Genomic DNA, 27,932 nt, shown 5'->3' on the forward strand with positions numbered 1-27,932 from the left:
AAAGATGCTGCATTAAAGATCAGAGCGATTTTGACAGGACTGAGGCCAGAAGCAGACTGACAAGGATTAAACATTAAGGAAAGACCCGAGCTAGCTCACAAGGAGGAGAGGGGGGCTCACAAGGGATAAAAGCCATATTTACAAGTCCTTCACATTCAGGAGAAAGGCAACGGAAATAACTACCCTCAGGCAGGCTTGTAAAGATACTTTAATACATCTGAAAAGAATGCATATACAAAGAACTTAGACATGAAAAAGCATTGGTTCAACACTAATGAGTCTACAAGAAATTGAAATTGTGGAAGATGGAGAAGATTCCCTAAGTCTTAAAATTTTTTGAATTTGCAAACCAAAATATATTTTTGGTAAAATCCTTATGATACCGCAGATGGTCTATGTAGAGACACTGCACATGATCCTCAGGGGTCGGAGCCCCTCTTACAGGTTCAAGGTTACTCATGAGCAAAATGCAGAAAAAGGGGTTCCCTCAACTGGTCCCAATATGGTGTCACACCAAACACCAGAAGCCCCTCCCTGCACTTCCTTTCAACTGACACAGGTCTATCTTTCCACCTTTCCCCGAAGGATGCCAAGCCATCCAGCAAGAGATGCACCATCAGAGCCAGCTCCAAAACCCACTGTAGCACATTCCCAGGTCCCTTCAGGGTGTCCAAGCAGCAGTGTATGTGCTGGTCATTGTAAGCGTTTCTCTAATACTTAAGGATTGGCAGAAGGTAGATTCATTAAAAGCCAACTGACCCAACTAGGTGTGCTTCCAAAGGTGCAGTTATTTCTTCAGCACGAGCCAAAAGATTTCGATGGCAAAGATTAAGGAAGAGACCGGCAAGTTAGTCTCAAGTCTGATGGTGCATCCAGAGAAAATCATTCTCCTGTTCCTAAGGCTTCGTAGCTTAGAGGATGGGGTATAAATTTATTACCTGCACAAGTAAAAAGCCAGGGCAAAAAGATACAAGGCAACTTCAGAGGAGATGAATTTTCTACAATCCTTCTTAGAGGAGCACCAGCTTGGGACAGTTTGCTTTCCTGACTAAAGTCTGCTCATACCCAGGCTGCTGGAGGCTGCAGAACAGCCCTACAAGGTCTAGAAACCAGAACCAAGTCTTGCCATACCGGCGTAAGGGGCAAGACTTCAGTTAAACAGCCTAAAATTAGTCTGTTATAGAAAAAGTCATTGAGCATGCCTCGATGTTAAACAAAAAAAATTAGAAACAATAAACAAAATAAAAAAACTAGTAATGATCAGTGTCTTCTGATAATACATAATTACTCAAATTAACTAGTTTAAGTGAATTGAGGGGGCACTGGGGAATAAACACTAACATTCTCATCTCACACAGGGATCGTGTGGGGGAGATGGGAGTGCAGGGCATTTGTCATTATTGCAAAAACAAATTTTAAAATTTGTATCTTTAGTTTGATTTTAACATTGCTTTTAGTATGACATCAAACATCAGCTTTGCAGAAGGGGCTGTGGAGGGACGTTCATAGCAGCACACACCTGCGAGTCTTCTTCGGCTCCGGGGGCTCCAGGGCAGCCAATATCGCTTCGTCAAATACATTCTTTAGGCCTTTCTGAAAAGGGGCAAAGAGAGAAAGGGGCAGTCTCATTTTTGAGTTTTCACACAAACAAAACCCCAGAAAGCCAAGTGGCAGCCACACCCCTCTAAGGACACATGGAGATTTGCCATCCCTAAAGCCTGCCTGCCCAGTGAGGCTCTGTACCACTTCTCTCAGCAGCTTCTGAGCAGAGTATTTCATTTTCAGAACAAGACAACTAATCCCCAGAGAGTAGACCAGTGTGCCTCACAAGCACACATGTGCACCAAAGTAATTTCCTTAAGGCAACTTTTATGAGTAACTGGCTACTCAGATTTCACATGCTAATGACAAAGTAGAAAGTGCTGCATTCAGATGGAAGAACTCAACCTGGAGCACGCCTGCAACAACACACCCCTGCATGTCAGCAGACGAGAGACAAGGTAAGTATGCAATTATAATCTTGTCCAGTACATGCTCTGGTTGGGCATCCAGCCCTAAACACGCCAGGGTTAGAAGCAGCCAGGCAGAGCCCAGAAGCTGCCATAGTAGCAGAGAAGTCAAGCTGGGAGGAGTACAGAGGGGTACCATACACTCTGTTAATGATTAAACTGGAGCCAGGAAATGCAACTTGAATAAAGTTTCATCAGTCATTTATACAAACAACTACAATTTTTAATTTCAAAATTTAAAGACAAGCTACAATTGATGTTTTTTCCTTAAAACAATAAAAACCAGAAGCACGATAGTAAGCAGCAACTTTACATCTTACAGTAACGGGCTTTAAGGATCTATTATTGAAATGAAGAGCTCTACCATGTTAGTGAAAGCAAAAATTTTAACAGTTCATAAAGCAGTAGCAAGTACATCAATATTTCCTTCCCCCCAAGGACTGACAGATACTCCACTAAAGCACAGACAGCCAAAGCAACAGCAAACATCTCACTGCACACATGAGAAGCAGAAAACCCTTCACTTTACAGCATCATTTGCAGATCACCAGTTCAGGTACTTTTGTCATGCAAATACAGTTAAGAGTCACAAGTAGAAATGGAAAACACACGCATTGCTTCTTCCAGTTGGATTCAGGAAGATCAAACATCATCTCTTATGTTTTTGGTCGTTCTTTAAATAACAATGTAACCAAATCCTTTCCCCCAACAGCCTGAATTATAAAGCTAGCCACACCTGGCAACCCAAGCAGCAGGGAGTTAAGCGAGTCCAGTTCACGTTCCACAGTCACAATGTTTTACTAAAGATCTCAAGTACTGTTTTCAGTCCAAGAGCTAATACAGAGGTTGCTCTAAGATGGCAAGCAGGCACAACAGCTTTCAATCAAGGTGGTTTGATTCATTTTTAACCAGGTTTCTACAGTAGTGGGACAGAGGAAGCAGCAGCAAGAGGGGAAGAAGAAAGTTTAGAATATACAGCACTTCCTTTTGGGCTGAGTTTCCGGAGGCTCGAGGGCAGCTAGGATAGCCTCATCAAACACATTCTTCAGACCTCTCTACAAGACAGAGGGGAGGAGAAAAAACAGCAGCCAGGTTAGAGGATTAGAGAAAAACAAGCAGATACAAAAGAGCATTCAGGAGCAGGCTGAATTCACAGAGGCAGTAAACAGATTTACTTTGCAAAAAAACAAAGTAGATCCCAGGAGAAAAATCTCATTTAGATAACCCAGAAGTCAATGACAGAGACAGAACATGTGACAGGCCAAGTTCGACAAAATCAACACTCAGAAGGGTAGAGGCACAAACACAGCAAGAACATGGGGGAGAGGGCCACCCAAATGGTGACGGTTTCCACTCCACTGCTGTACTACACTGAGAGAGTTTACAGGGGAATAAATCAAGCACACAGCAGCTTGCCCCAGCAGGGGGACCCAAAAGGTCAGTTAAACCTTTTGTCGTCACCCACTGTGGATAAGTGAACACCTTGGATGCACAGACTATTGCTCTCAACTCCCCAGGTCCAGAGCAAAGGCTCCAAGCAACTCCCCTGCTTTGTGAATTCAGCCCCTGAATAACTGAAGGTCTCCAAATGGCCGGGAACACACATTCTGGGATGGAAGCAGGACCACCCTGGTAAGCCATCATCACTGGCAGTCACTAACTCTCAGTCTTTAGAAGTGATGCAATACCTTACCAGTGCTACTCTGACAGTGGGAGCCAGCATGGAAATGGTGCATTTCAGTTATTCAGTTTAGTTGCCAAAGCAAGTGTAACCACAGAAAGACAGGAACAGCTTTAAGAGTGCAACAATTGGGAACCAACACCAGAAAAGCAGTCACAGAGCTGCAGGACTCTGCAGGGGTTATACTGGAGCACAGAGTATGAGCTGCATTTGCTGTAAGCACAACAGGAACAGTGCAGGGCACTACCACTCCCACCCAACTCGTCCAAGTTACACACCACACCAGAAGTGAAACCTGGCTCAGTTTAGGCTAACTGGACTCGCCTAAATCTACTGTCATGAGCGCACCCTTCAAAAATTCAGGAGAACTGCTTTATGACAGCTGAAGGCAAACAGAAAAGCTCCAATTACATCCTGTAAACAACTGCACAACTTAGACTTCTTTTAAGGTCATTCAAATGTAACTGGTTTCTCCCTTACAGGTTATACTGGATATACCCCTTTTAGAAGGTCTTTAATTGTATTTTACTGAAGCACATACATAGGAGACCTCTAAGGCAGTGCCATCTGGAAGTATTTAAGGCCATCATATAACATGCAAGATTATACTTGAAAGAACAATAGTTTAAGGAAACTATAATGTACAATCTGTACATCCTCCCCAGCAATTTTTCTTTTTAAGTGAGTTGCAACTCAGACTCACAAAAGGGCTAAAGACTTCCAACAAATAATGCCTCTGAAGTCTAAAATTAAAACGTCTAAATTTAATTTCTCTGTGAGAATAAGGCTGTAGCATAAAATCAATTATGTACTGTTAGACAGATTAAGAACCCAGGCAGGGCAAGAGTCAAGAAAACAGTTTTACTTAAATTCTCCTATTCAGGGACTCCTCTTATTTTTGTATCGCCTGTGAGAAATTTGTTGAGCAGTGCACAATTTGGGATTTATTTTTAAGGACCTAGCAAAAAAGGGAAGAGGATAAAAAAAAAGAACTGGGACAAAACTTGTTGTGAAAATGGACCAGGGTTAAAAGCCTGAATGACCAAGAGTAACAACATGAAAGGAAGAAGCTGTGTTCAATACCATAGGCCTGTTAAAATCATTACTTTTGTGTTACACTGGAAACAGAGTTCAGGCCTCCTCTGTTTATGTACAGCTTAAAGCACTTTACATATCTGTGTCAAAACTGGCAACCCACGATCAGGAGGAAAAAGAAACCAAATTCAGCATTCTCTCTGGTGTGAGGTACTAGGATGGGGCTTCAGAAAGTCCACACACTTGTACCCAAGAGTAACAGAGCTAACAATCACTGTAGTTGCAATCTGTCAGTCAGCCTTTCCTAATAGCAAATTTCTTTACAAAGTGGCACTAGGCCACTTTGTAAAGAAAGGCTGGAGACAGACAATGCAAATGCCTTCATCACAAAAAGGGATTCCACAATCTGAAGAAAGGGGGATAGAACTGGCCCTCCAACAGAGCAGTTATCCAAACTTGGGGAGAAAATACTCTGTCTCTACAGAAAAAACCTCAAAAACTCAGCCTCTCATGACTCACACAGTACAAAAAAGAATAATGCCAGCTCCATTATTCTATGAGTATTTGCTACTGTGGTGTCAAAGTAATTTGTAAATTAGTTGGGAAGAAAAAATCCACCCTGGACTGCTGAAGTGAACTGCACAGACAGCATCCAAGGCAAAGAGAGACTGAATACCCAGTTGAGCCTCACTTCAGCTGAAATCAGCTACTATAACATTGCCTTGCAGGTAGGAAAATAATCCTCTAGGCCAGGGAAGCAGCTGCCTTCTGTGGTCAGCATGCTGCCAGTGAGATCACTACAGGAGCTCCACACAACACTTCGCAGATCAGTTACACTGCTGTTCACAGCTACTGATGACAGACCCAGGGAAAAAGTGTTTTGTGAGTCAACAACAAATGAAGAGAGAAGAATGGAGCAGATGCAAACCGACTAGTTGTCCAGGTGAGAAGGTTTCTGAATCCTCCTCCCAGGTAACTCCTGACTCCTAAAATCATCACTTGGTATACAAGCACTAGCGCTCTGGAAGAAAATTCAGGCTGAACTTCCATGTGCATAAAGTTGTTCACTGCAACAGATACAGATTAGTCTATCTGGAAATAGAAAGAATAGATAAACACTGACATTTTTTGTCATATCAACTCTTGCTCTGGTAATTCTATGCAATTTGAAAAAATGCAATTTGAGCAGACACAAGCTCAAGCTCAAAGCAAGTCCAAAGCTACAGAGGGAAAGGGTCTCAGAGAGCAATACAGGACAGAGGCCCTGGCAGGTATTTACCCAACTAGCAGGTTCTACAACCTAGTTAGCAGCAGCATTCAGGCTGTGCTTGACACCATCTAAAACAGTATTTTGGGGCTGAACAGATTAAGAAAAACTACAGCTCAAGCATAAACAGTCCTCAGCTTGCCTGTGGGCAGTTAGAGAAAGCATGGCCAAGACCACCTTTTGATCAGGGATTCCCAGGATGAACAGCAGCATGCCTCACCACACCACTTCCAGTGACAAGTGTCCTGCACAACTCCAGCAAAGCCACTTCCTTCACAGGAGACACCCAGGCAAATCTTTGTTACAAAAAAAGCCTGAGGATTTTAAATGGAAGAGTAAACATGCAATCTGGGAAAAAGGGGCAAGATAAGTAGAACTTCAGGATTTGTGAAGTTTGGTAATAGTTTTGTGCTCAAGGAGATGAATGCACAACGTAACTGGAAAGAGTGAGGGGCTTGATATTGATACTGTGCACCCCTGCTTCCATGCACATCAGAGAGGAACAAATTCTTTACAGACCAGCATTAAGGAAGTTGTTCAAAGTGTTACAGTCAATTCTGCAAGAATAAGAACCGAGGATTAAGTTCCCAGAGCATCCAAAGTCAAGGCAACAGGTCACCTAGCCAGAAAATGGCTCCCACTCTAGTATTCCTAACTGAAATGGAAAAGATAATTGAGTTTCTTGCTCTCAAATCAGCTACTTTAGTTGGCTTTTGACTCACATTCACAAGTTAGAAACATGATGTAAGAACTGTCTTAAGAACTATTTAACTGTTACTTTCTGTTTTAACAGAACTTCTATCTGAAGGAAGGACACAGGAAACAGCTCACCACCAGTTGCACAGGAAGAGAAGGCAGCTCTCAGCTATGAAGGTTTCCAGTCTTCAAAGTACCAGCATTAACTTCAATGAGAGGCATTCTTTTTCCTTTGCCTGCTTGTTTCAGCAGTGATGTGCACTCTGTGTCCCAACCCAATTATTGTCCATAATGTACCTTCTAAGTTTTCAAGAGTCATTTTTCTCCGGCACAGAAGCAAACACAGTAAGCACATCCTCCTCCATCACCCACACTAGGCCTAAACCACATAGGCTGTTTTTCTCTGTACCACTGCCAACTCTCTGTGCCTTAGAACAACATGACAAAGAGAAAGCTACACTGTCAACAGCAGAAACAGAGCTTACACCCCTTCACATCCACATTGAGCTGGTTTTCTCTGGAACTGAAAAAAAGTATGGAATAAAAGCAAGCAAAAATGGTCAAAGACCAACCCTTACCTGCGTAAGTGCAGAGCATTCCACATATTTTACAGCCTTCAGGTCCCGGGCCAGCTTTTCAGCAGTCTCTGGAGTTATGGGCTTCTGCTTGTTCTTGGCAAGTTTCTCAATTGTTGAGGGATCATCTCTTAAATCAATCTGGGTCCCAACAAGCAGAAAAGGAGTCTTTGGACAGTGGTGAGTAATTTCAGGTACCCACTAAAGACAGAAGAAACACAGCATTTGTTGTTACTAACGACCTAAGATAACTCCTGACATACTTCAGCAGCTCTTTACATGCAGTGTTCAACCAACCTTTTCTTTCACATTTTCAAATGAAGAAGGAGAGACCACTGAAAAACAGACCAGAAATACATCTGTCTGTGGATAGCTGAGGGGTCGTAATCTATCGTAGTCTTCCTGACCTAGAGAGGAGGCAATTAACATTGTATTAGATCCAGACAACAAAATCCTGCCCTTCACAGGGAGTCAGAATGCACATTTCATCACAATAACACGGCTGTGATTAATCCTAACTCTTAAGCAAAGAGCCAAGCCTATAGTGAACTCAAACATTTGAAAAATCTATGTTTCAAATCCAGAATTCATTCAGTTGCTATGTAACAGTGAGCTGCTGAAAGTCACAGGAAGCCTCCAATACATTTCAAGATCAAACACCCTAACACCCTCGGACTGATTAAGACTCTCTTCAGTTATAAAGGAAAGTAGCAGAAAGTTGATCCAGTTATAGATGAGGTCCTCTAGTCCATTCATTTTAAGTATTATGCCATCAAATTTCATTACCCTGCAAAAAAACCCTGCTCTTTAGAGGGGAGAAAGAAACAGTTTTGCTCACAAGAATGTTCTGACTTATGCTGTCAGCACTCAGTGAAGTGTCTCTAGGCATGAGGAGGAGAATGTTGCTGGTACACAACTGCGACCAGGCCACCCAGCAGTATTCCCCTAAAACATCACCGAAATGCCAGCATGGGCTGTGCTTCGGAAGAAGCCAGCCTCCTCCCTTTGAGTCCCTATGGCCATGCAGTCTCTGCAAAGCACCACTACCTGACTGACTGTCCAATTTCATTCTTAAACCTCCTCCTGCCCAATCCAGCAGCACTGCTTTTAGAAACCCAATCTGGCACTGAAGCTGCTGCACTTAGCAGCAACGAAATCCAAAACACTTGTTTAAAATGTCTCAGATTCCAACTAATGCTGTCTCACTCATCATACAGGACAAAGACCGACAAGATCCTGAAGGAGCCGACACAATAGCTGGGACACCTCAATGGAGAAGACCTATGGTTTGAAGATGGAAGACAGCCTGTTCTGTCTACCGTGCTTGGCTGGACACAGAGGAATGAGCGCTGACCAGAATCATAGTCTCAGAATGGTCTGGGGTGGAAAGAACCTTGAAGCTCATCTCATTCCAAAACCCCCTGCTATGGGCAGGGACACCTTCCACTAGATCAAGTTGCTCCAAGCCCCAGCCAATTGGCTTTCGACACTTCCAGGGATCCAGGGGCAGCCACAGCCTTCTCTGGGAAACCTGTGCCATCGCCTCAACATCCTCACAAGGAAGAGTTTCTTCCTAGCATCTAATCTAAATCTAAAATGTCTTGTTGCAATTAACAGACTACTCCAAAAGTCTGTCTTCCAAGTACAAGCTCAAAACAAGGACTCGGGTATTAAACTGAGAATTAGCAATAGGGGTTTCATACATTGCTAAATTCTGTCACCTGTGCTGGCTGCTATTTAGAAAAAGCAGGCAACCATTAAGAACAAATACTTTCCCCTCACCAGTCCAGCTCTGGAAAGAAAGCATTTACATTCACAAGCGCACAGAGTAACATGCATGCATTAAAGTCATTCGGTAACTTCCCACTAGCTGGATCACTGCTCCTGTTGAGAACAGAAAATGTGCATAGCTACACACACTTCTCAGAGGTCTGAACCCTCAGCCGGAAAACAGGCAGAGAAGGACCCAACACAGCTCCCCACACAGGGACCATGCAATGCTAGAACTGCTGTAGGACCACCAAGATCCCTAAGCAGACCACACAACATGCGTCAGGAAAGTCTCTGTTTTCCACCTAAATCCTCATCCATGAACTAGGGAGCTTACAATAACAGGAACACAAATCACATTTGGGAGGACAACATGGAGAACTAAGTGAAGCCATGCTGAAGAATACATTCAGTACAGATAGCTCAAGGTACAGATGCAGTGCCAGCTGCAGGGTGAGCTCTGGGTGTCTGGGATCCCCAGAGGAGCTGGCACTGACCCTCTGCACAACAAAGGGTCGGGGGACCTGTGGCACAGCCAGCTGATGCACATTCAGAGATACAGCAGGAGCCAAGGACTCAGCTGGAAGCTCCCAGACTTTCGAACACACACTGTAAGGGACAGAAATGCTCACAGTTTGCTTTGTGCAGGGTCTCTTCCGAGAAGCACTAGCTCAAGCTGTTATTTTGGTTCTGCACCACAATTAAATTTTAAGTCTCTGGATGCCCGAGACATCTATGAGAAACCTGGGGCCGAGACAGTAAGGAGATGTTGTCTGACTCTGAAGTGTTGTACACACTGAGAATCAAGTGAGGCTCCACTGGGTCACTGGACTTGCCACTATGAACAGGCTTCAGTCCCACTCAAGTGGTGAAGTGTGACTGGATGGCCAAAAAGGAAAGTTTCTTTAACAGCTATAGGTTTAACTGAAAACCTAAGACTGTTTCATTAATCAAATTAGATACTAATGACGCATGTAAGAACATAGTTGGAAACAGATTAAATTACATCAGACAATTTTAGATGAAAGCTTATGAACTAAGCTCTCTAGAAGGGCTCTTTTGAAGAAGAGTTTACAACACCAGTTGCTGCCACATCACTTCAGTATTATTAGGTAGTAGGGACTGAGTATCCAGCAGGTGAACCAGTTTCTACCATTTCTTGGTAACTTTTTACACATGCAAAGCAATGTTTAGCTGTTTTATCACTGCATATTTCTCCAGCCTAAAACTGAGATGCAGCTTAAACAAGAGGCCAGCATATTTTTAATTTTTAAAAGCAAGCAGTGAGAGGGCTTATGAAATCTACACCCTGACTTCATCCACATTAAGGATGCTGAGACATACACACATTTAAGAGTTTCTAATATTAGTCATTCTGTCTTGACAGAATCAAGAGAGATTTTCCCCTTCTATTAAAAAAAAAAATCTCAACAAAAAAACCTCAACTGTATGCCTTCATGTTCAACATCACCTCAGGTAAATCTTGGTCAAGTACAATGGCACAAGCACTTGGTTTCTCACCTGCAGTATCAAAGAGGCCAAGGGTGTAAGGCTCTCCTCCAATCATCACTGTTACAGCATAGTTATCGAAAACCTGGCAAGAAAAGAGACACATGTTTAAAGGAGACATGACTAAGCCATCTCTCAAACCATCATCCTACCCACCTTGCCAGAGCACCTCTGATTTGAACAAGAGACACCTCTACAGGAAAACAGAATCATCAGGATTACAGTGCTATTATCACTAATAGCATTACCAGAACAATTCCATACGGAATAGGAATACTCCAGCTGTTTCCGTGACATACTCAAGCAAGGGCATATAAGGTACACCACTGAATAATACATAGTAAAAACCACTGAGCAAAACACCTACAACAGTGTTTGCCTGTTACTGCAAGGAGGTTTCACACACTGCCACAGAAATTCCAAACTTCAACCTTAAGTCTGATATAGTAAACATATCCTTACAAGGACAGAACAACTAGTCAGTGCTGCCCTTCAAGGGCACACAGTGATGGGGCTGCATCTCACAGTACCTAAATCCTCCAAAGTCCACATTTCTGAATATCTAGAGAACTCTATTATAGAGTCCATCCTTTCAAGAGAGATTTATCCTCCATCTGTGAAGGAAGCAGTATCTGGTAAAAAATCAGTCTGTGTCAAATACAATCTAAAAGGAGAGTCTGGCTCCAGATACCAAGTTCTACTGCCTCTGCAACAGCACCTGGCACAATAATACTGCCCTCCAGGATGCTGCGCAGATTAAAACCAGCACTAACCATTGTTTCACCCACAAAGTGGTTTACAGTACAACTGAGCAAAAGAGCCTACCCAAAAGCTCAACTCCAACACCCACCCACTCAGGAGAGCACTGTCTGAGGTCAGCATGCTTCATTCCAATAATGATGTTATCTTCAGAACCACAACAGACAGTATTGCAGAAACTACCTTTGGCAAAAGATCCTCCCCACTGCAAAAAAACCAAAACCCACCACCTGTCCCTGCAAGTTGCTGCATGGTCACTTGGGACCAGTCAGGATCTCCACTGAATTACGAGGAAATTCTGCTCTCTCACAGAACTGCAGCCTGAGCAGCTCTCACAGCTGAAGTAAATCCCAACAGGAAAGATGTCAGCAGCCACCTCAAAAGGTTTTTCATAGAAGTGAGCAGGGACGAATGAGGAAAACAAGTAGTCACATGCATCTGTTGCTAATATGGTAAGAGCTTAGGTCCTTAGGAAAAAAAAGAAACAAAAATTGAGGCAAGAGCAGTGAGACTGCACTTCAAAGCTGTACTCCCCAGAGTTCAGATGTCTCCTTCCCACCTGACTGCCCTGGTAAAAGACAGACCTAACACTATTCTAATTTTTTCAGCTTTTCACAACTTACAATGACTGAGAAAGCAACTATGGCCACTGCACATCCCCAGAACATCATCCAGAAGCAGAAATCCACTTCTCACACTATTTTGAATTAGCATATTCGAGATTTTAAAGCACTGCAAGAGACATCACCACTTGTCCCCATTACCTGCAACCCAATCCACCACACACTGTATTGGGTTTGCCTTACTGAACGTACAAGAAAGTGTCTAGCTCCAAATCACACCTTGAGGCTGAGGGAGGATGGAAAGTACTTCACAGGGCACATTCAACATCCCATGACTGTACTGCTTCAAGACCCCAAAAGACATATCAGGATGAGGACTCCTCTGTGCTTAGGAACAGAGCAAGGAACCAGAGTGATGAAGGTCAGAGCATTTCCTCTTCTACATGTCAGAAGATGGTCAGCAGCTCAATCCCCCAGCAATATCCCCCATTTTTGTTCAGCTACCAACTGTAGCTGCCCTTTCAGGGCAATTAGCATGTCTCCTTTCTCATCTTTTTTTTATTTTGTTAAGGTACAGCTTCTATTAAAATGTTTGGGGTAGAGCCCTAAGAAGGCCAGAGTTACTGGCTGAAGAAGTTACTGACAGAGGCTGGCCTTCACAGAAACCAGGCAACTATAGTGTCATAGTACAATTCACAATTTCATCCTCAGTTGTGCCAAAATGGCTAAAAACCAGAGCCCAAAGCAGTTCGTGCCAATGCCACACAGCCCATTGCAGCAACTGGCATGAGCTCTCATGGGACAGGACTCGCACTTGAGCTGTCACAACCCAAACACTGCCAGTGCCTTTCCAAAGACGTGCCCCTCACTGCTCTGATTTCTGAGAATGGCAACAACATCAAAAACATACATGGAACAAATTACGTGCAGTACCACCATGAAACCCATCTTCCAATGCGAAATATCCTCCATGAAGAGAAAGGATTGCAAAATCCTTTGCCAACTGAACAGAACTATCTATCTGTCTGAAATGGTGTGTTCTCCATCCATACTGTGGCCAGGCTACTGCACAAGAACAGAAGTATCCGTTCTATTTCTCTGTCCATTTATTATTAGAAGCATTAGCTGGAATATCAGAGGTTATGTACCAGTTTCCAGAGTCTGAAGTATACATCTAGGTTGTTCACAGAATTAGGAATGGGCCTCTAGTATCTCCAGAACAGTGAGTTCCTCAAGCCATGAAGTTCAGAGGTAAATAACATTTTGGAAACATGAGGCAGATTTAAAAGGCACTACAGAGAAGCCTTAGCACACCTTGAACGCACTTCGCTGGCAACTAACTTTTTAGCATGTTTTCCATACTCCTTGCTAGCAGAGATTTACAGCTAGTATTACTGTGTGCAGGACAGGAGACCAACTTGAAGGCTTTCAAAATGTACATTTTAAGATTATAACATTTTTCAGCTTAACCACTTTCCTTAAGGGATACGTATAGAAACACTCACTGCTGAACTCACTGATCAATTTCATTTTGCCTTGACTATAAAAAACATCTTAAATAGGACAAGCAGCCTTTCACAGGTCAAGCACAGAAAGTGGCTGCCCTACAAGCATCACATCAGGATACCTGACACCACAGAAAAACTTAAGAATGGCGAAACAGTTTTAAATGCCACTTCTCTACCAATCCATAACAGAGTCCATGACACAGGCTGATCCCAGGTCTCCATGCTTACAGCACAATCCACAAGTTCCCAATAGTGCCCACTGCCTCTACCCTGAACACTATGAGGTTTGGGAGTCCTTTCACCTTTAGCTCCTGATCTACAACTAAAGACAAACGTTTTTATTTTGTGGAAGTCTGTCCTACCCAGGATAAACCTTGTATTTGGCAAGCTGAAAAATTCTGGATAGCATATAAAGCCAGTATGTCAAAAAAACATGATGATGTTTACTGCAACTTCTTTCCCACAAAGAGAAGACATTTTTGTGAAGTCCCATCCGAAAGAGCTATCAGGCAGAGCTACCTGGTCTTCTGAGTTACTTTGTAACACACAGAATATTACCAACCCTTTCAGTGGCAGCCGTGATGCATTTCCACAACCAAATTTGTTTGGGATGCACAGATAAACTCTTCAACTTGTATATTAAGAGAAGATGGCCTTTTCAGTCCATAACAGAGAAAATTACTAAAAAGAGCATCCAGCTGCCAGTCTCTTGCAGTAACCTCACTAAAAACTGACCCATCTCAGTGGCAGTACGCTGCCACTTGCTGATCTTGCATATGCAATGTTAAGTAGAAAAGCACTTTTCTAACAGAAGACTGTGCACATGCCTCACAGGCAGTCAAACTGCTCTCAATTTGAACTTTGGGTAAGTCAAGGGATTCAGTATTTCAGAAAACCAAACCTGTGAAATTCAAAATGGTTACTCCAACGTAGTTAAGGACTATGCATACATTTTGAAGTACAAAAGAATGTGACAGCATCCAAACACACTCCTCATACTTAGGTGAAGTTGACCAATCACCCTCCATAGTGAGGATGAGAAAAATGAGCCTCAGAAAATGTTAACTGTAGTCACTGACTGTTCTAGAAACATGAAACACTCCCTTCCCTAAGAACAAAGACGTAGCAGGAAGTGAGAGCACAACCAGGAAAGCAGGTGTTCCTACTGCTTCCTCTCCACTGGTCTGTAGTTGTTCACACTGCTTATCTCACACACAGAATCAAAAAGAAAATGCAGATTCTGCACAGCAGTCAAGTAGCAAGAACTGACCATGTAGAGGAGAACTGACTAGCACTACCAGGTGATATGGAAAGCAGCAGCAGCATGGTATCAGACTGACTCTCACTTTTCCAGGCTGTATTAGTCAGGCCAGGCCAGGCTGCATCAGTCTCCAAGAGGCTGTAAGAACATGCATTACGGCATGCATGCCACCAAGGTTAGTTTGAAAGGGAACTCATGCTATCCCACCCCATCATGCCCAAAGAACAACTTGAGCATTCTCACACTTACCGTTGGTACATATTCCGATGGGAATTTATTTGTTGTATAAGAAATTAAGAGACAGGTTTTACCAACAGCACCATCACCCACTACTACACACTTGATCGTCTGCATTGCTGAAATCTATTAGAATATCAACTCCAAAGAGAACCTAGAAGAAAAAAAAAAAATACATATATTTAGATGTTTCCCACATGCAGTAGATAGCCATGCACATCACCTTTGACAGGAGCCCAAACCACTAACAGCACATGTGAGATATGAAAACATGACATTCCTAAATGAGCTGGTAGATCCTTTCCCTCCACCATACACACAAAGCAGATCACATTCTATAAGCGAAAGAATTTTTGCCTAGGTACCTAGAGGTGGGCAAAAACATCTTTTGGCTCTTCCAGACTCTATTTTTTATGCATGGAAGCATCTAGCCTCAGATGCACTGGAAGCTGGAAGCGTAAGCTCTGGTCTTGAGAGCTGCTCAGGAACACACCTGCCTTCCAGAGAGTTCTCTCTGGAGAGCAGCTCAGCGCGAGACACACCGGAAGTGTTTATGGAATAAAATTTAACATGTACAGACAGAAATAAACATGATTATTTTCTTCTTTCCCTGCCTTTTTTAAGACCTAAGCACCGCTTTACAATTTTCTGGCTAGTTAACACACACCTTTATGCTCACCATGAAGTGTTAACAGCACTGAGAGCTCAGCAGGGCATTCAGATCCCAAGGGGATGGGATTACTCTTCAGACATCACAAAATCCAAAGGCACCCAGCTACTCCAACACTGTCTCAGTAAAAACATTAGTACATGAACTAAACCAGTATGCATCACCAATATCTTCTCCAAACACTTGCTGGCTATCTCCAGTGTTGCACAGCTGTCTTTCATTTGTGTATTACTTTAATTAGAGGTGTACCAGGCCTCTGGTCATGCCTTCACATAGATGTGTGAAATCCTGACCCCAGGAAATTAGTGGCAAAGCTCTCACTGACTATCAGCATAATATCATCCAAAACAATTTTATTTACAGCAACAGAGACTTGCTGCAAAGTCTCTGTAAAGTCCTGACAGGGGGCAGGAGGTGTTGCAAGCAGCAAATTTGCCATCACAGGAACAGCAAAGCTTTAGCAAGCAAGGATGCTGCCACGGCTCTCAGGTCTGGGTAACTGCAAGTCAGGGTAACTGTATTAAAAAATCCAAATCGATCCGTCCTGAACTATGCACTTGGTCACTTCCTGGGGGATTTCACTTCTTACAGTAATGCAAATTAAGTACAGTGCAAATCCAAATTTTTAAGGCTTTAGTGACAGCCAGCAACATGATTTGATACTGTATATCACACCATCATGCCTGCAAGGAAAGGAAATTGCTAGGGACTCAAAAGAAACATACCACCCCCAGCTCTTCTTTAGATACTACAGGCTTGTGCTAAGATTTCAAGAAAGACAACTACCTTCATAATAAACATCCTCAAAAGTTCCTAAGAACAGTACTTGTAGGGGAATACTAGCCACAACCATTCCCACAAGCAGTTTTAGGAAATGGTAGCAAAAATTCTCAGGGCAGGCCATCAGCCAGCACCTGGTATACCAGGCAGTCACATTGCCATCCTCATCTATAATTCTTCTTTCAGCAAGCACAGAGATAATAAATTATGTGTTTAAGCATCAGGTGTTGCAATCAGTGCTCCATTTCAATATCAATAGAATCTATTGATTTATGCAGATCTCAGTTTTCCAGCAGACATCCAGAAGGATGAACAGTGCAGACCTATCAATAGGCCCTTCATTAATACAACAAACAGCTCTGCAATTTGGCCCTAAAGCAAACACATATTTACTCAGAAGGAAAAAGCAACCATTTACATTTCAAAAGACATCTTCTGTGTTCAGGCCAGTTCAGCTGTTTACATCCAAGCACTATTATTCAATATTGCCTCAGTTGCGAAGGGCTCCCACAGTTCTGCCTTGCCATGCTGTCGGCACTGATTGATCCCAGAGAAAGTCCCATTTCAGAACAAAGAAAAAGCAACCAGACAGAAAGCAGGCAGGGGAACAGCACAGCTCAGGCCCATATTAAGAAAGTCTTCATGCTCAGAGCAAACGATGAGCCACTCTCATTAAGGTGATTTCAAAAGAAAACATGCCAAAACTCAGGCAGAGCAAATGAACCCAAGTGCATTCCAGCTAATCCCAGACACATTCACCAGTATGCTCTGCTCACATAGGTAACACAATTCTACCATCTGCCTTTCGGTATGGGCAAAGCCCAAAGCTCTGCTGCTGCTCAGTGCAGGTAAGCTGCTGCCTCCAAGAATTCCTCTCAGAGTTAGTAAATGAAGTAAGTACAAAGCAAATCTCCAGACTCGGTTTCCCAGTCACTTTTCATATGTTTTTCCAGCTTCCACTCGAATTTGTTACACTGCCCAGCCAGTCCCTGGAACTCCTGCTCCAGCAGTCCTTGCTCACCCCAGGGCTGGCACAAGTGGAGGAACATCCCTCTCATGTAACTTCAGAGTCAAACCTTTAGAGAAGCACTGTTTCCACGCAGCTCTCCCCTTGACAGACTGGAACTCCTCCATGCTGTAATCCTCCCTTCCTGTTCTACCTGTAATTTGCAGGTTACACACCTGCTTCAGACCACCTGTCCAGAGCCCAGAAAGCACAACAGAGATAAAATCCTGGCACTGAAGCATTCCCTGTGCTCACTACAACAGACCAATCCATGACTCTCCATAAACCCAGATGTTGTATATTACCAAAAAACTCACATACACCTTTGTAAAAAGAAAAAACATGGGTTTAGTATTAGTCTTTAAAGCTCATTACTCCAGAGAGCACCAAGCAAGCCACAGTACTAGAAAGCGTCTCAGGTCACAGAGTGTGCTGCAAGCCTTCGCTTCTTCCCCGTCCTTGGACACAGCCAAGTCCCCACGCTGACACTGGGAGAGAAGCTGCTGTTCTCTGGCAAGGGCTCAGGTCAGAGTCTGGGGCTAACAGAGCACCAGCTGCATACATCTCATATTATGCCTGCCACAGCTCCAACTCTGGCAGCGAGCTATCAGCCCAATCCACACAGTTTCTCTTGCAGAGAACACCAGCACTGCAAATCATGAGCATCCACAGGCTACAGGAGTACTGCTCATTCATTCTCTTTGCACCTCCAATTCCCTCCTGAAGCAAAGTGTCAATGTGCTGCAGATCAACGACTGAAACACACACACACCACTGCACTGGGTGAGGCAGCACGCACTACCATTTTCTACCAGGTGACCTGATCCTTTCAGTTTTCTGGCAGTGGGAACAAAACAGAGAGCAAATAACCCAAAGCCTTGCTCTGGGGCCTAAAGCACAATCTGAACAGAACAACAGGGGCCTGGAAAAGCCCAGGCAGGGCTGTTTTCTTTCTATTTTTTCTCCTCCTTTCTAAAACACAAAACTAACAGCATTTACCATGAAAACAATTGAACTGGATCACTGGAAATTCTCTATGAAACAAGCAAGCACCACTGCTCTCACACAAGTTGCTCAATTCTGGTTGCCCTCACCACAATTAGACACTTCAAAATTACACATTAAAAGAAACAAAAAACTGAGCACATCTCTTAGGTAGAGAGATCCCCCCACTTTTTTTAAATGGATGTATAACTTTATGTTTAAATACTGAAATAAGATGGTGTAAGTTTTAAATAGATTTAGTCTCCAGCACAGGCCTTCAAACGGTGGCAATGTAGCAGGATGAGCTAATGTTTTGCACTTGTACGAAGTCCTGCACAGATCACAGCTGAAAACAAGCTCATTTCTAAGGAGCTTAGATTCACTGTCCTGGGACCTTCTCTTTCATAGGAATAGCTTCAAAGATACATACACCACTGACTTGTGGTTTACAAGTAATTTAATCCAATTTGAGATTAACCACAGAATAACTCATCCCCAGAGTGCAAGGACAATGGAATTAGAAACAAAGAAGTTACAGAGGCTTTGGGCTTGTTGCCCCCCAGAAGTCACCACCTACTAAAAGGAGTCTTGAACGTTTTGTATGTACAAAACCCAGCAGAGAGAGCACTCCAAGCAGTTTTAAATATCTGAAGGAATTGAAACAGACTGGAAAGCACTGAAGTCATCCCAGCCTGAGGGCAGTGAGTGGATTTTGAGCCACGTAATTGTGTGCCATTTGGCCAAGCCCAGACAGGAGAGCTGATAAAGACTGGTGATGCAACGCAGGTAAATTTGACTTAGTTCTGTTCAAGGAGCTCTGAAGACTTCTTAAAAACATAAATAAAAATTACCAAAAACAGAAACATAGCGTTGCACTGATTTGATCCCTCAAGCCTCTCTGTAGCATAACCAAAACCTTCAGCAATTCAGTAAAGTACATGTTAACTAATGATACTTGCAGTATTTGCAGGATTTTAACCTGCTCAGCGCATGTGATCACAACAGCAGGATTTCTGAGAACCCAACACCGTCCTAGAGAACTGGCATCTGGAAACTGTGGATTACACAGCCATGTAAACTCTGCCAAATTCATAGGCATATTTTAGAGAATTTTGCTTTAAAGCTCAATTACACTTTCGTGGAAGACAGCTGATCTGCATTTAGGATTAATTCCAGAAGTGTTAACAGAGATGCAAGTAATACAACAAACAAGGAACTCATGTCTGCAGCAGGACATTCTGGAGCTCGGTAATCCTTCCTGGTGCAAAGGAAATTTCGGAGCGATGAATTTGGTCACACAGGCCTGTTCAAGCATCAAGACACTGACCAATCACAAGAGGCTGAAAAAATCCACGGTACCCATGGCAGATTTCCACTGACTAAGCACAAACCATACCATCCCAAACACACTTGCACCTCCTGTGCAAGTCTGACTTTCCCATCCTAAAGGCAAGGCAAGCACACAAAACATGATGGTACTACAGGAGCACTTGGCTTTCACAAACTTTCTGTAACTTAAGAGTAGCTCAAATCTGTTCCAGTACCTATGTGCACTATTAACTGGAAAATTAAGTGAAATTCTGTGGGGTTTTGTAAACAGTCAGGGTTTCCTACTACACCCAGAGTTATGAATCTGCACAATCTCACCTTCACTCTTGCTTCACATGTAATCTGAAGGAGAAATCACAAGCCTTCAACCTTGTTAAAATTTCTCTAACTTTTAAGCTACAGGTTAAAATGTGCACATTCTCCCAGCCAAAGGAAACTGCTATCAGATCTGTCTGTGTGTCCTGAACTCGCTTCCTGCCTCAGCAGCACCACCACTTCCTCTATCAGGCAGGATTAGAACTACTGCCATTTCATCACTAGGAGCAGCTACCATGGCTCACTGCAAAGTACTGCCAATCAAGAACCAATTTGTGGTTCTCTCTGGGATACACCATTAGCGTAAGAGTTGAACCTTAACCAGTCCATCACAGCTTCCAGATCCTGTCTGGGCACCTGCTCCTCATTCCAAGAAAACAAGTAGCCATTTCTGAAAACTAAGATTTTTTTTTCCCCATCCAATGTCATTTTACAGTTAACAGTTTATTCATCCAACTCAAAGCACTCAGGAGTCTACACTGACAGGAACAATATTCACAGGATTTTATTCATGATCTCTGGTAACTACTTTTGCCCTTTCACAGTAGTTTCATTTCATACCCTATAAAACCACACAGGTCTAAATAAAGTCCTCCTTTATACTTGATAATTTCTTCCCAAATTAATCCAATCCATTTCAATGTCCTTACCCTCAGCCACCTCTTCTAGCCCTACTACAAACTAACGCTTTTGCTTTTCAACGTAGCAAATCTCTCCGGTCACAGGAACACCAAGGAGAGGTACTTGGCTGCTTCAATTGCAGCAACCTGATTTGCCACACCAGAGATACCTACCAGCATTACATGGAGGAGGTACTCTATGCCTATATTGTAAACACTACATGACAAAGGTCACCACATACAACACAGTTTCTCTGCAGGGATCCCAAGCCACTAACGAAGGGACCACATGAGTTCAGCTGCCAACCGCACAGGGAGAAGACCTTGGACCTCTTGGTACAGTCACCAGCTTGTGATGCAAAACACAAACAGAAGCCACTCTCTGATTAAGAGTTAAACTACAGAAGGACGAACTGGCACAGAAAGCAAAACTGGTTTTAAAAGCAGTATCCCCATGGCCAGAATTCTCCTCGGCACGTGTGCAGCAACCTACAGACACAATGAAAATTCTCCAGCCCAAAGCCGACCTTCCAGCTTGCTAAGAATCATCTTCTTCATGAAGATCTCACCCCAGAACTAAACACATCTGCCACTTCTATGCTAGTAAGGTGGTAAATGACACATAAAAGAATATATTAGGTTCCAAACTACCTGGTGCCCAAGCTCAGCTGCCCATACTGCCCTGAGCTTAGGCTGCTGCAGACACTTAATCTCTATACACAAACACACTTGTTTCCAGAGGTTCCCAGTCAAGCTAATCACCTGGGTCTTTAGTTTCTTAGGTGAGGCTTAAACTGGCTGTTGAACTACAAACCAGCACAGTATCAGAGTTCCACTCCTCCAGAGCAATCATGAAGTCCAGGCTAAAACCTGCAAAAGCACAAGGGACAGACTTGAGACAATCTTGTAGTCAATCAGTTCGATCTTGAAAAGGCTATCCTGCTTTAAGCATTGTTTTGGGGTTAACTGTCACTAACAGATCAGACACAATCCTTTAAATTCTACCGTAGTTCTCCCTGTGGAGTACAAATTCTATCTCCAAAAACCAGTGTTGCTGTTTACTTTATAAGCATGTTTAATTACGAGACAGAGCGACAAAAGTTCAGTTGCATTAGAAGCTTTTGTCAAGATAAGCACAAGAACTCATGTAAAGACCTGGATCTGCAGTGGGTGGGTTTTTATCTGAGGCTGAAGAGACTGATAGCAGTAGAGCATACTGCTGGGCTCCATTCCACATGCCTGCTCACATCAACAGTCTCAACCTGGTGTTGGGTATCAGCATGAGAAACTTGTGGGCAGGCACACAAGAACAAGCAGTGGGAAGAGCCACAGGATCACCATCACAACAGAGCTGGATCAATACCATGACAGCCCTGATTTATCTCACAGGTTCTTGTTGTTCTTGAAACTCACAAAGTTTGCTATTGTTACGGGAATTCCTGTTGGGAGATAAAGCATGTGTCTGAGGTCCTTGAGCATCCCTTAATCTGCCACTCAACAGAGCTTGTATACCCCAGCACCTCTGCAGGTTTGAAGTCCCATTTTGGGACAAATTATTATGAATTGCCTAAGAAGCAGTATGAGATCTCTTCTCAAAATGCAACTATCATAGAGCTATCATAATAGAACAGAATATACTGAGTTGGAAGGGACCCACTGTTTGAGGTCAACTGATATTTTTTATACTTAATGCAATTTTCTTTTTCTAATTCTGTAATATTTGACAGCTACTTTGCACATCTTCCTAAAGACTCCTCACAACCACCTGGCACATACATGCACAAGACAGGAAGTGAAGACAGATAGGCAGGGGAATTTGAATAGCCTGAGCCCAAACTACTAGCAGCACTGTAACACATATTCCAAGTTCTGCAACTTCAAAAAAAGAAGAGGACGAACATGTCACCCCATTTTAGCCCTAAATTCAAAACCAGAAAGCTGACCAGCTAGGTAGTGTGACTCAGCAGGCTCTGCTGCTACATCAGTTACACTGTGGCGCAGGTGTGCCTGCACCTCCTTTACCACAGGTACTTCCCACTATCCCACTTCAAGGCTCCAACCAACCACCTTCACCTGAACACAAACTCCACAGAAAAAAGTGACAACTTCCCCATTATCACTCTGGTTAAGGTTACACTGTCAAAAGTAGCATCACCACTGGAAAAACCAGTCCCAGATTAAGCACTGGGAAGTGTGTGGGGTTACATTAAGTCCTTTTCTACCAAAGGCATTTTAATCTTATCTTATTACTCTTCACTTTCATGCTCGACAGGAAGCTGTATGCCTCAGCCATGCAACAAAATCCTGTTCAATATTTTTACTACCATTTAGAAATCCCTACTTTCACTAACTTAGTTATATACTGATAACATTTAAAATAGCAGCTGCACCAACACTCTTATTTGAACACAGCATTCAAGGTCCACATGTCCCTGATGGTTCTCCCCACTTTCCCTGGCCAGCTACATTAAACAGTTAGAAAACACATTGGCAGAAGTTCCTCTATTTTGAGCCATGTTTTTCCTTCATGAGAAGCACCCTGTCTTGCACACTCTAGCAGATCCTGCTTACCCCTATTATGCTTAGGGAACAGGATAGCTGCAGGTCCTCCATCCACACAAATGGGAAGTTCCCAGGAAGACGCACTGTGTTCAGGGAGAACAGCTCAGGCTGTGTACCAGCATGCTGTTTGAAGACTCCAAAGATAAAGCCTGGTTAAAAAACACTGCAAAAGCAACTTTTTTCCAGATACTGAGCTATCCTGGATCATTGTTAAAACAAAGTAGCTGGAAGGCTCACCAACACCATGACAGCAGCAGGGGAGCTGCCCTTCATTCACCTAACCAACAGAAGGAACCAGAACAGCTGGAACCACCCCACTTTGCCCAGCCCAAGGTGAGCCCCAGCAGCCCTCTCCTCAGGACCAAGTTGCTGGGCAACTGGCAGTCATTTAGCCATTGCCAGATGCACAAGAGGCTCACGAAAAAGTGAAAGTATTCCAGAACAAGGGAGATTCAGCAACACTTCACACGCACTAAACCCTGAAGTACCACTGAACTCAAGGTAACTGCTCAAACACACTGATGCAGTCAGATCCAGGCCCCACACAAGCCCCTCTGCACTGAGCTGTTCTCCAGCCGCTCTTTGTGCATGCAGTCATCCAGATCATGGAGTAGCAGAGGCCTTCATGACTTGCATGCAAAGCTGCAGGAGCATTTTTGTCATTATTTCCCCAAACAGAACACTCATCATGAGTGAGGCCAGAAACACAGTACAATATCCTTCAACTTGAGAAGAGCTGAGCAATTCAAACCAGCTTGTTCCAAAGCAAGACAATTGTGGCAGCCTCAGCTACTGCTGTGAGTCTAGCAACACATGCCACAGCAACCCTCTGCAGCACCCCCAGGGTCTCCACCAGTCCCAATCCACAGCAGCCTAAGGCTTGCTCTACATCACCTCAGCTTGGTAAAAACCTTCATCTGCCAGAGTTTGGTCTACACTGGAAAACACATGCTGATCCCATGCAATCTGATCATAGGCATGGACAACTTGGCAAAAATGTAGCTGGAAGTACCTATACACCCTCTCCAGACAACAGCCCCAAGGAAGCCCCCACATTACTTTATTAAAAAAGCTTCTGTATTTTTTTATGAGACAAGAAAATGGTGCAAGGACCAACTCTCCTGGTAGGAATTATGCCACAACACTCTAAAGTAATGGGGTGAACTGGCAGCACAAGAGCTTAAACAGAATAACAGCTTTTAAAAACAAATTCTTTGTTTTCTCTTTATAAAATACCATTTGTTTAGAAGAAAAATCAACACTCACAGAAAGAACAGCTGCTCTACTGAAAAGGGGCCAATTAGTATTCTGAAGTTTTACAACTCTTTGATTCAGAGTCATTCTCTGAAACTCCAAGGGGAGTTTACAAAGATTAATTACACAAACTCTGCTTCTTGCTCTCACTCTTTGCAGTTTCCTGCACACCCAGGGCCAGGTAACCAAACCCATTTCGTTCACTCAAAAGCAACCTAAAGGATCCCCCACCAGAAGCTGGGAATTACCTGCCTTAATGCCATTCCTGTCACTCACCTCAAGTATCAACATACACACTATGGGCCGCAAGGGGCAGCTGACTACTATGTTGGGGTGGCCAGACATCCTCAAGGAGGAAGAACTTTTGTGCCAGTCTTCAGGCCTTGCAGAAACTCTGGAGAAAGGGATTTCTTTATCTACCACTCCTAATGGCAGTCCTTCCTGATGGATATACACTTAGCTTGTACAGTGTAACACCATAATAAAGTGTAAAGTGTAGGATCTGGAGGAAACCAGACAATTAAATGGTGACAGGCTGCAGAAATGTAAAGATACTTTATATTTCTTTTAAAACTTTGCATAAAAGCTTATCTGGTCAATAAGTTGTCTTATTTGTCCCATATTAACTACCGAAAATAGGGTGCCTTCACCTACATTTAATGTAAGGGTATGAAAGGAGCAAAGGAAGAAGACTAAGTGGTTAAAGAGGGCTTCTTGCTACCTGAAGCACCAGAAACCAATTTCACTTCCATTTGATTTGACAGAACCTTCATCTTCTAAAATGAAAAAGATGTCATTCTTTCCTCAGCAAAGAATTTTTCCCTAAAGGGGAAAAAAGGGATAACTACACCCCCTACAATTCCTCCTGTCTCTTGCTCCAGAAACTCATATCATAAATTCATGATGGAGTCAAAGGACAGCAGAAGAGCTTGGCTGACCACAAAGAGCAGGCAGAGGAATGAGCAGGATAAAACACACAAGCCCACAGACAACTTTCAAAAGTTATGAGCACTCACATGGGCATCAAGCAGATTACACACACTTCACCTGCAACATCTTACATAAACCTCAGCTGTAGTGCTGCAGGTTCGTTTATTGTCCAAGTCTTCTGGAGCTAACAGCAGAGCTAGAACCCAGCTACACCCACCCCCCATGGTAACAAGAGAGCTGCTGAAAAGGTTTTAATTGTAAGGTCCAGCTATCTATGCTCAAAAGACTTGGAAAATTATTTTAGTACTACAGCTGCATTTTAACCAAAAAGAAACTTTACATCAAGATTAGTGGCCAGCTTCATGCTGCACTTTCCATGAGACTCACACACTGTTTACAGCAAGGAAAGCCCACAGCACACTTGTAAGAGAAATCCCTGGGAGTTTCACAGGGGCTCCATTTCTGTTTACTGTTGTTTTTTTAGCAGAAGGACAGTTTCTGTTTTAGGTACTTCACACTCTAGAGCTTCCAGAGCTTTTTTATTTCAACAGTAAAAACACCATTAACTCTCCAGGCCGGCCATCAGCTTTAGGCAAACAAACAATTTACAGCAGAGCACTTAATGAATTCAGAGCATCAGTTGCAGGTCGTGAATAACCAAGTTCAAAGTATGCAAATCTAGTGATTAAAATTTCTGCCGAGGATATGTTACTAAAGTGAAAACATGTTTTATCTTGCACCACAGTAATGTTTTATTCCTTGCCAAGACATAAAAATCCTTTTTTTTTTGTTTTGTTACTGAAGCATAAATGAGAACAGTTTAAACACCAAACCATTTTTACAGTCAGCAATATATTCATTCAAACCTTACATGCATGTCTAAGACCTGACTCAAATATACATTTGCTTATACTATCTTCCTCAGAACCTTACACCAACAACAGTTTACAAAGCAGAAGTTTACAACAGAAGGGAAGTTTACAACAGCTTCCTCACATACAGCCAGCTGAATATAATTTGCTTACTGAAAAAGAGAAGCTGTAATGCTTTACTGAGTTATCCAAATCAGCAATACAAAGAGCTTGATCCAGGTTTTAAATGCCCCTAAAAAAAAAAAAAAAAAAAAAAAAAAAGTGTTTGGGGCACTGCAACTCAATACTCTGAACAGCTCACACCTCCTTCCCTGGGAAAGAAGCACAGATGAATACGACACAAAGACAATCCAGATCTGATCACCCAGTTGCCATCTAACACGGCCTCTTCGCCAGAGCTTGTCTTCCTCATGCTGCTGTCAAGACGGAAGCTCTGGCTGCCCTGGCCACAGCATCCACACAGAAAGGACACCAGGAATCCTGAGCACTCTTTGTTAAGGACAGGTTTCCAGTGCTGGCTGTTATGTTCACAGCTACATGGCTCTGCAACTCTCTCCTACTGCTGTCACCAGCTGCAAGTTCTATCTACTTACAGATACACAACTGAAGTCTAGATCACTAAAACAGACCTTTCAAACACAGACAGGCGTTATGTTGCTGCAGTATATACATTTTTATGATATTTCCAAGGAGAATGAAAGACACATGTCAACAACCAACCCTCAAAGCAGTGCTAGCTGCTGCCCCAGCTACAGCCAGTGGCATCACGCTGTAACGACAGCTGTGGGACAGCTCTGGGTAACCCACAGCAGGGCAGGTCGTGAGACAGATGCCCAGAAGAGTCTGCGACTTCTCGACTGAGCGCTGTCTGTGCAGGGCACATAGCTGGAGCTTAACCCCTCGCCATGCCCGCACCCGCTGCGGTTCAGGGCTCCTGTAGCACGGCACACCTCGCCCGGCCCGCGGCCCCTCGGGCCTTCTCCCACAGCCCCTCGGGGCTTCTCCCACAGCCCCGGGCGCAGCCGGGCTGCACGGAGGGCGGAGGGCCGCGGCTGGGGCCGAGACGGGCAGGGCGGGGCTGGGACGGGCAGGACCCAAGGAGTGCGGGCGGGCCCCGCCATGGCCGCGGGAACGCTTCCTGCGCCGCTCCGAGGGTCCAGTCCGTCCGCCGCCCGGAAGGGGGGGAAGGGTGGGCAGGAGAAGCGGCGGCCATGCCCACCGTCTCAAGAGACCAGGCCCACAAAGGCAAGCGCCCGCCAGCAGCCACCGGGACCCGCCGGGAGGAGCCTGCCCTTCCCCCCGGCAGGCGGCTGCCGAGGAGGCCCCACACACACAGCGGGCCCGACAGGGCGGCTCCCGCACAACGGGCGCTCCGACCGAGGTGAAGGCCAGGGGTCCATTGGTGGGTACCGCGCGGAGATCGGGACCAGTCGGTGGTCCCGGTGCTCGGCCGGGGGTCCCGGTCCCGTCTCCGCCCCCCTCCCGCCCCCTCCCCGCCACTCTCACCTCGGACACTCCGCCGGGCGTTGGCAGCTCACTGCGGGGTCTCCTCAGCGCAGGCACAGGGGCAGCCGATTGACGTCACCGCGCAGCGTGCCGGCGAGGGGCGTGCCAGCTACAGCGGCCCCTGTCGGCCACGCGCCGCTGCGCGCAGGGCGCCGCACGGACCGGCAGGGGGCGCGCGCGGGCACGGCCTGCCCGACGTGGGGCTCGCCTGGGCAGCGCCCCAACTCCCTCTGG

The 27,932-nt window shown here is 44.2% G+C and overlaps 1 protein-coding gene across 2 annotated transcripts; it reads right to left on the reverse strand.

Annotated features, from left to right (window-relative positions):
* Positions 1–192: 192 nt before the first annotated feature.
* CDC42 (cell division cycle 42) lies at positions 193–27,780 on the reverse strand. Of its 2 annotated transcripts, XM_041399129.1 has the most exons (7): positions 27,699–27,722; positions 21,337–21,444; positions 14,883–15,024; positions 10,555–10,627; positions 7,561–7,670; positions 7,267–7,464; positions 193–1,593 (listed from the first exon to the last, which is right to left on the reverse strand). In XM_041399129.1, the coding sequence occupies exons 3-7, from the start codon at positions 14,985–14,987 to the stop codon at positions 1,504–1,506; spliced, it is 576 nt and encodes a 191-aa protein (XP_041255063.1). In that variant the 5' UTR covers positions 14,988–15,024; positions 21,337–21,444; positions 27,699–27,722; the 3' UTR covers positions 193–1,503. The 2 variants fall into 2 exon arrangements, with proteins under 2 accessions (XP_041255063.1, XP_041255064.1); XM_041399130.1 differs by lacking the exon at positions 21,337–21,444 and having other exon boundaries at positions 27,699–27,780.
* Between the last annotated feature and the right edge of the window lie 152 nt (positions 27,781–27,932).

This window comes from Onychostruthus taczanowskii, unplaced genomic scaffold (assembly GCF_017590055.1).
Source record: "Onychostruthus taczanowskii isolate IOZ18803 unplaced genomic scaffold, ASM1759005v1 scaffold155, whole genome shotgun sequence".
NCBI classification, from domain to species: Eukaryota; Metazoa; Chordata; class Aves; order Passeriformes; family Passeridae; genus Onychostruthus; species Onychostruthus taczanowskii.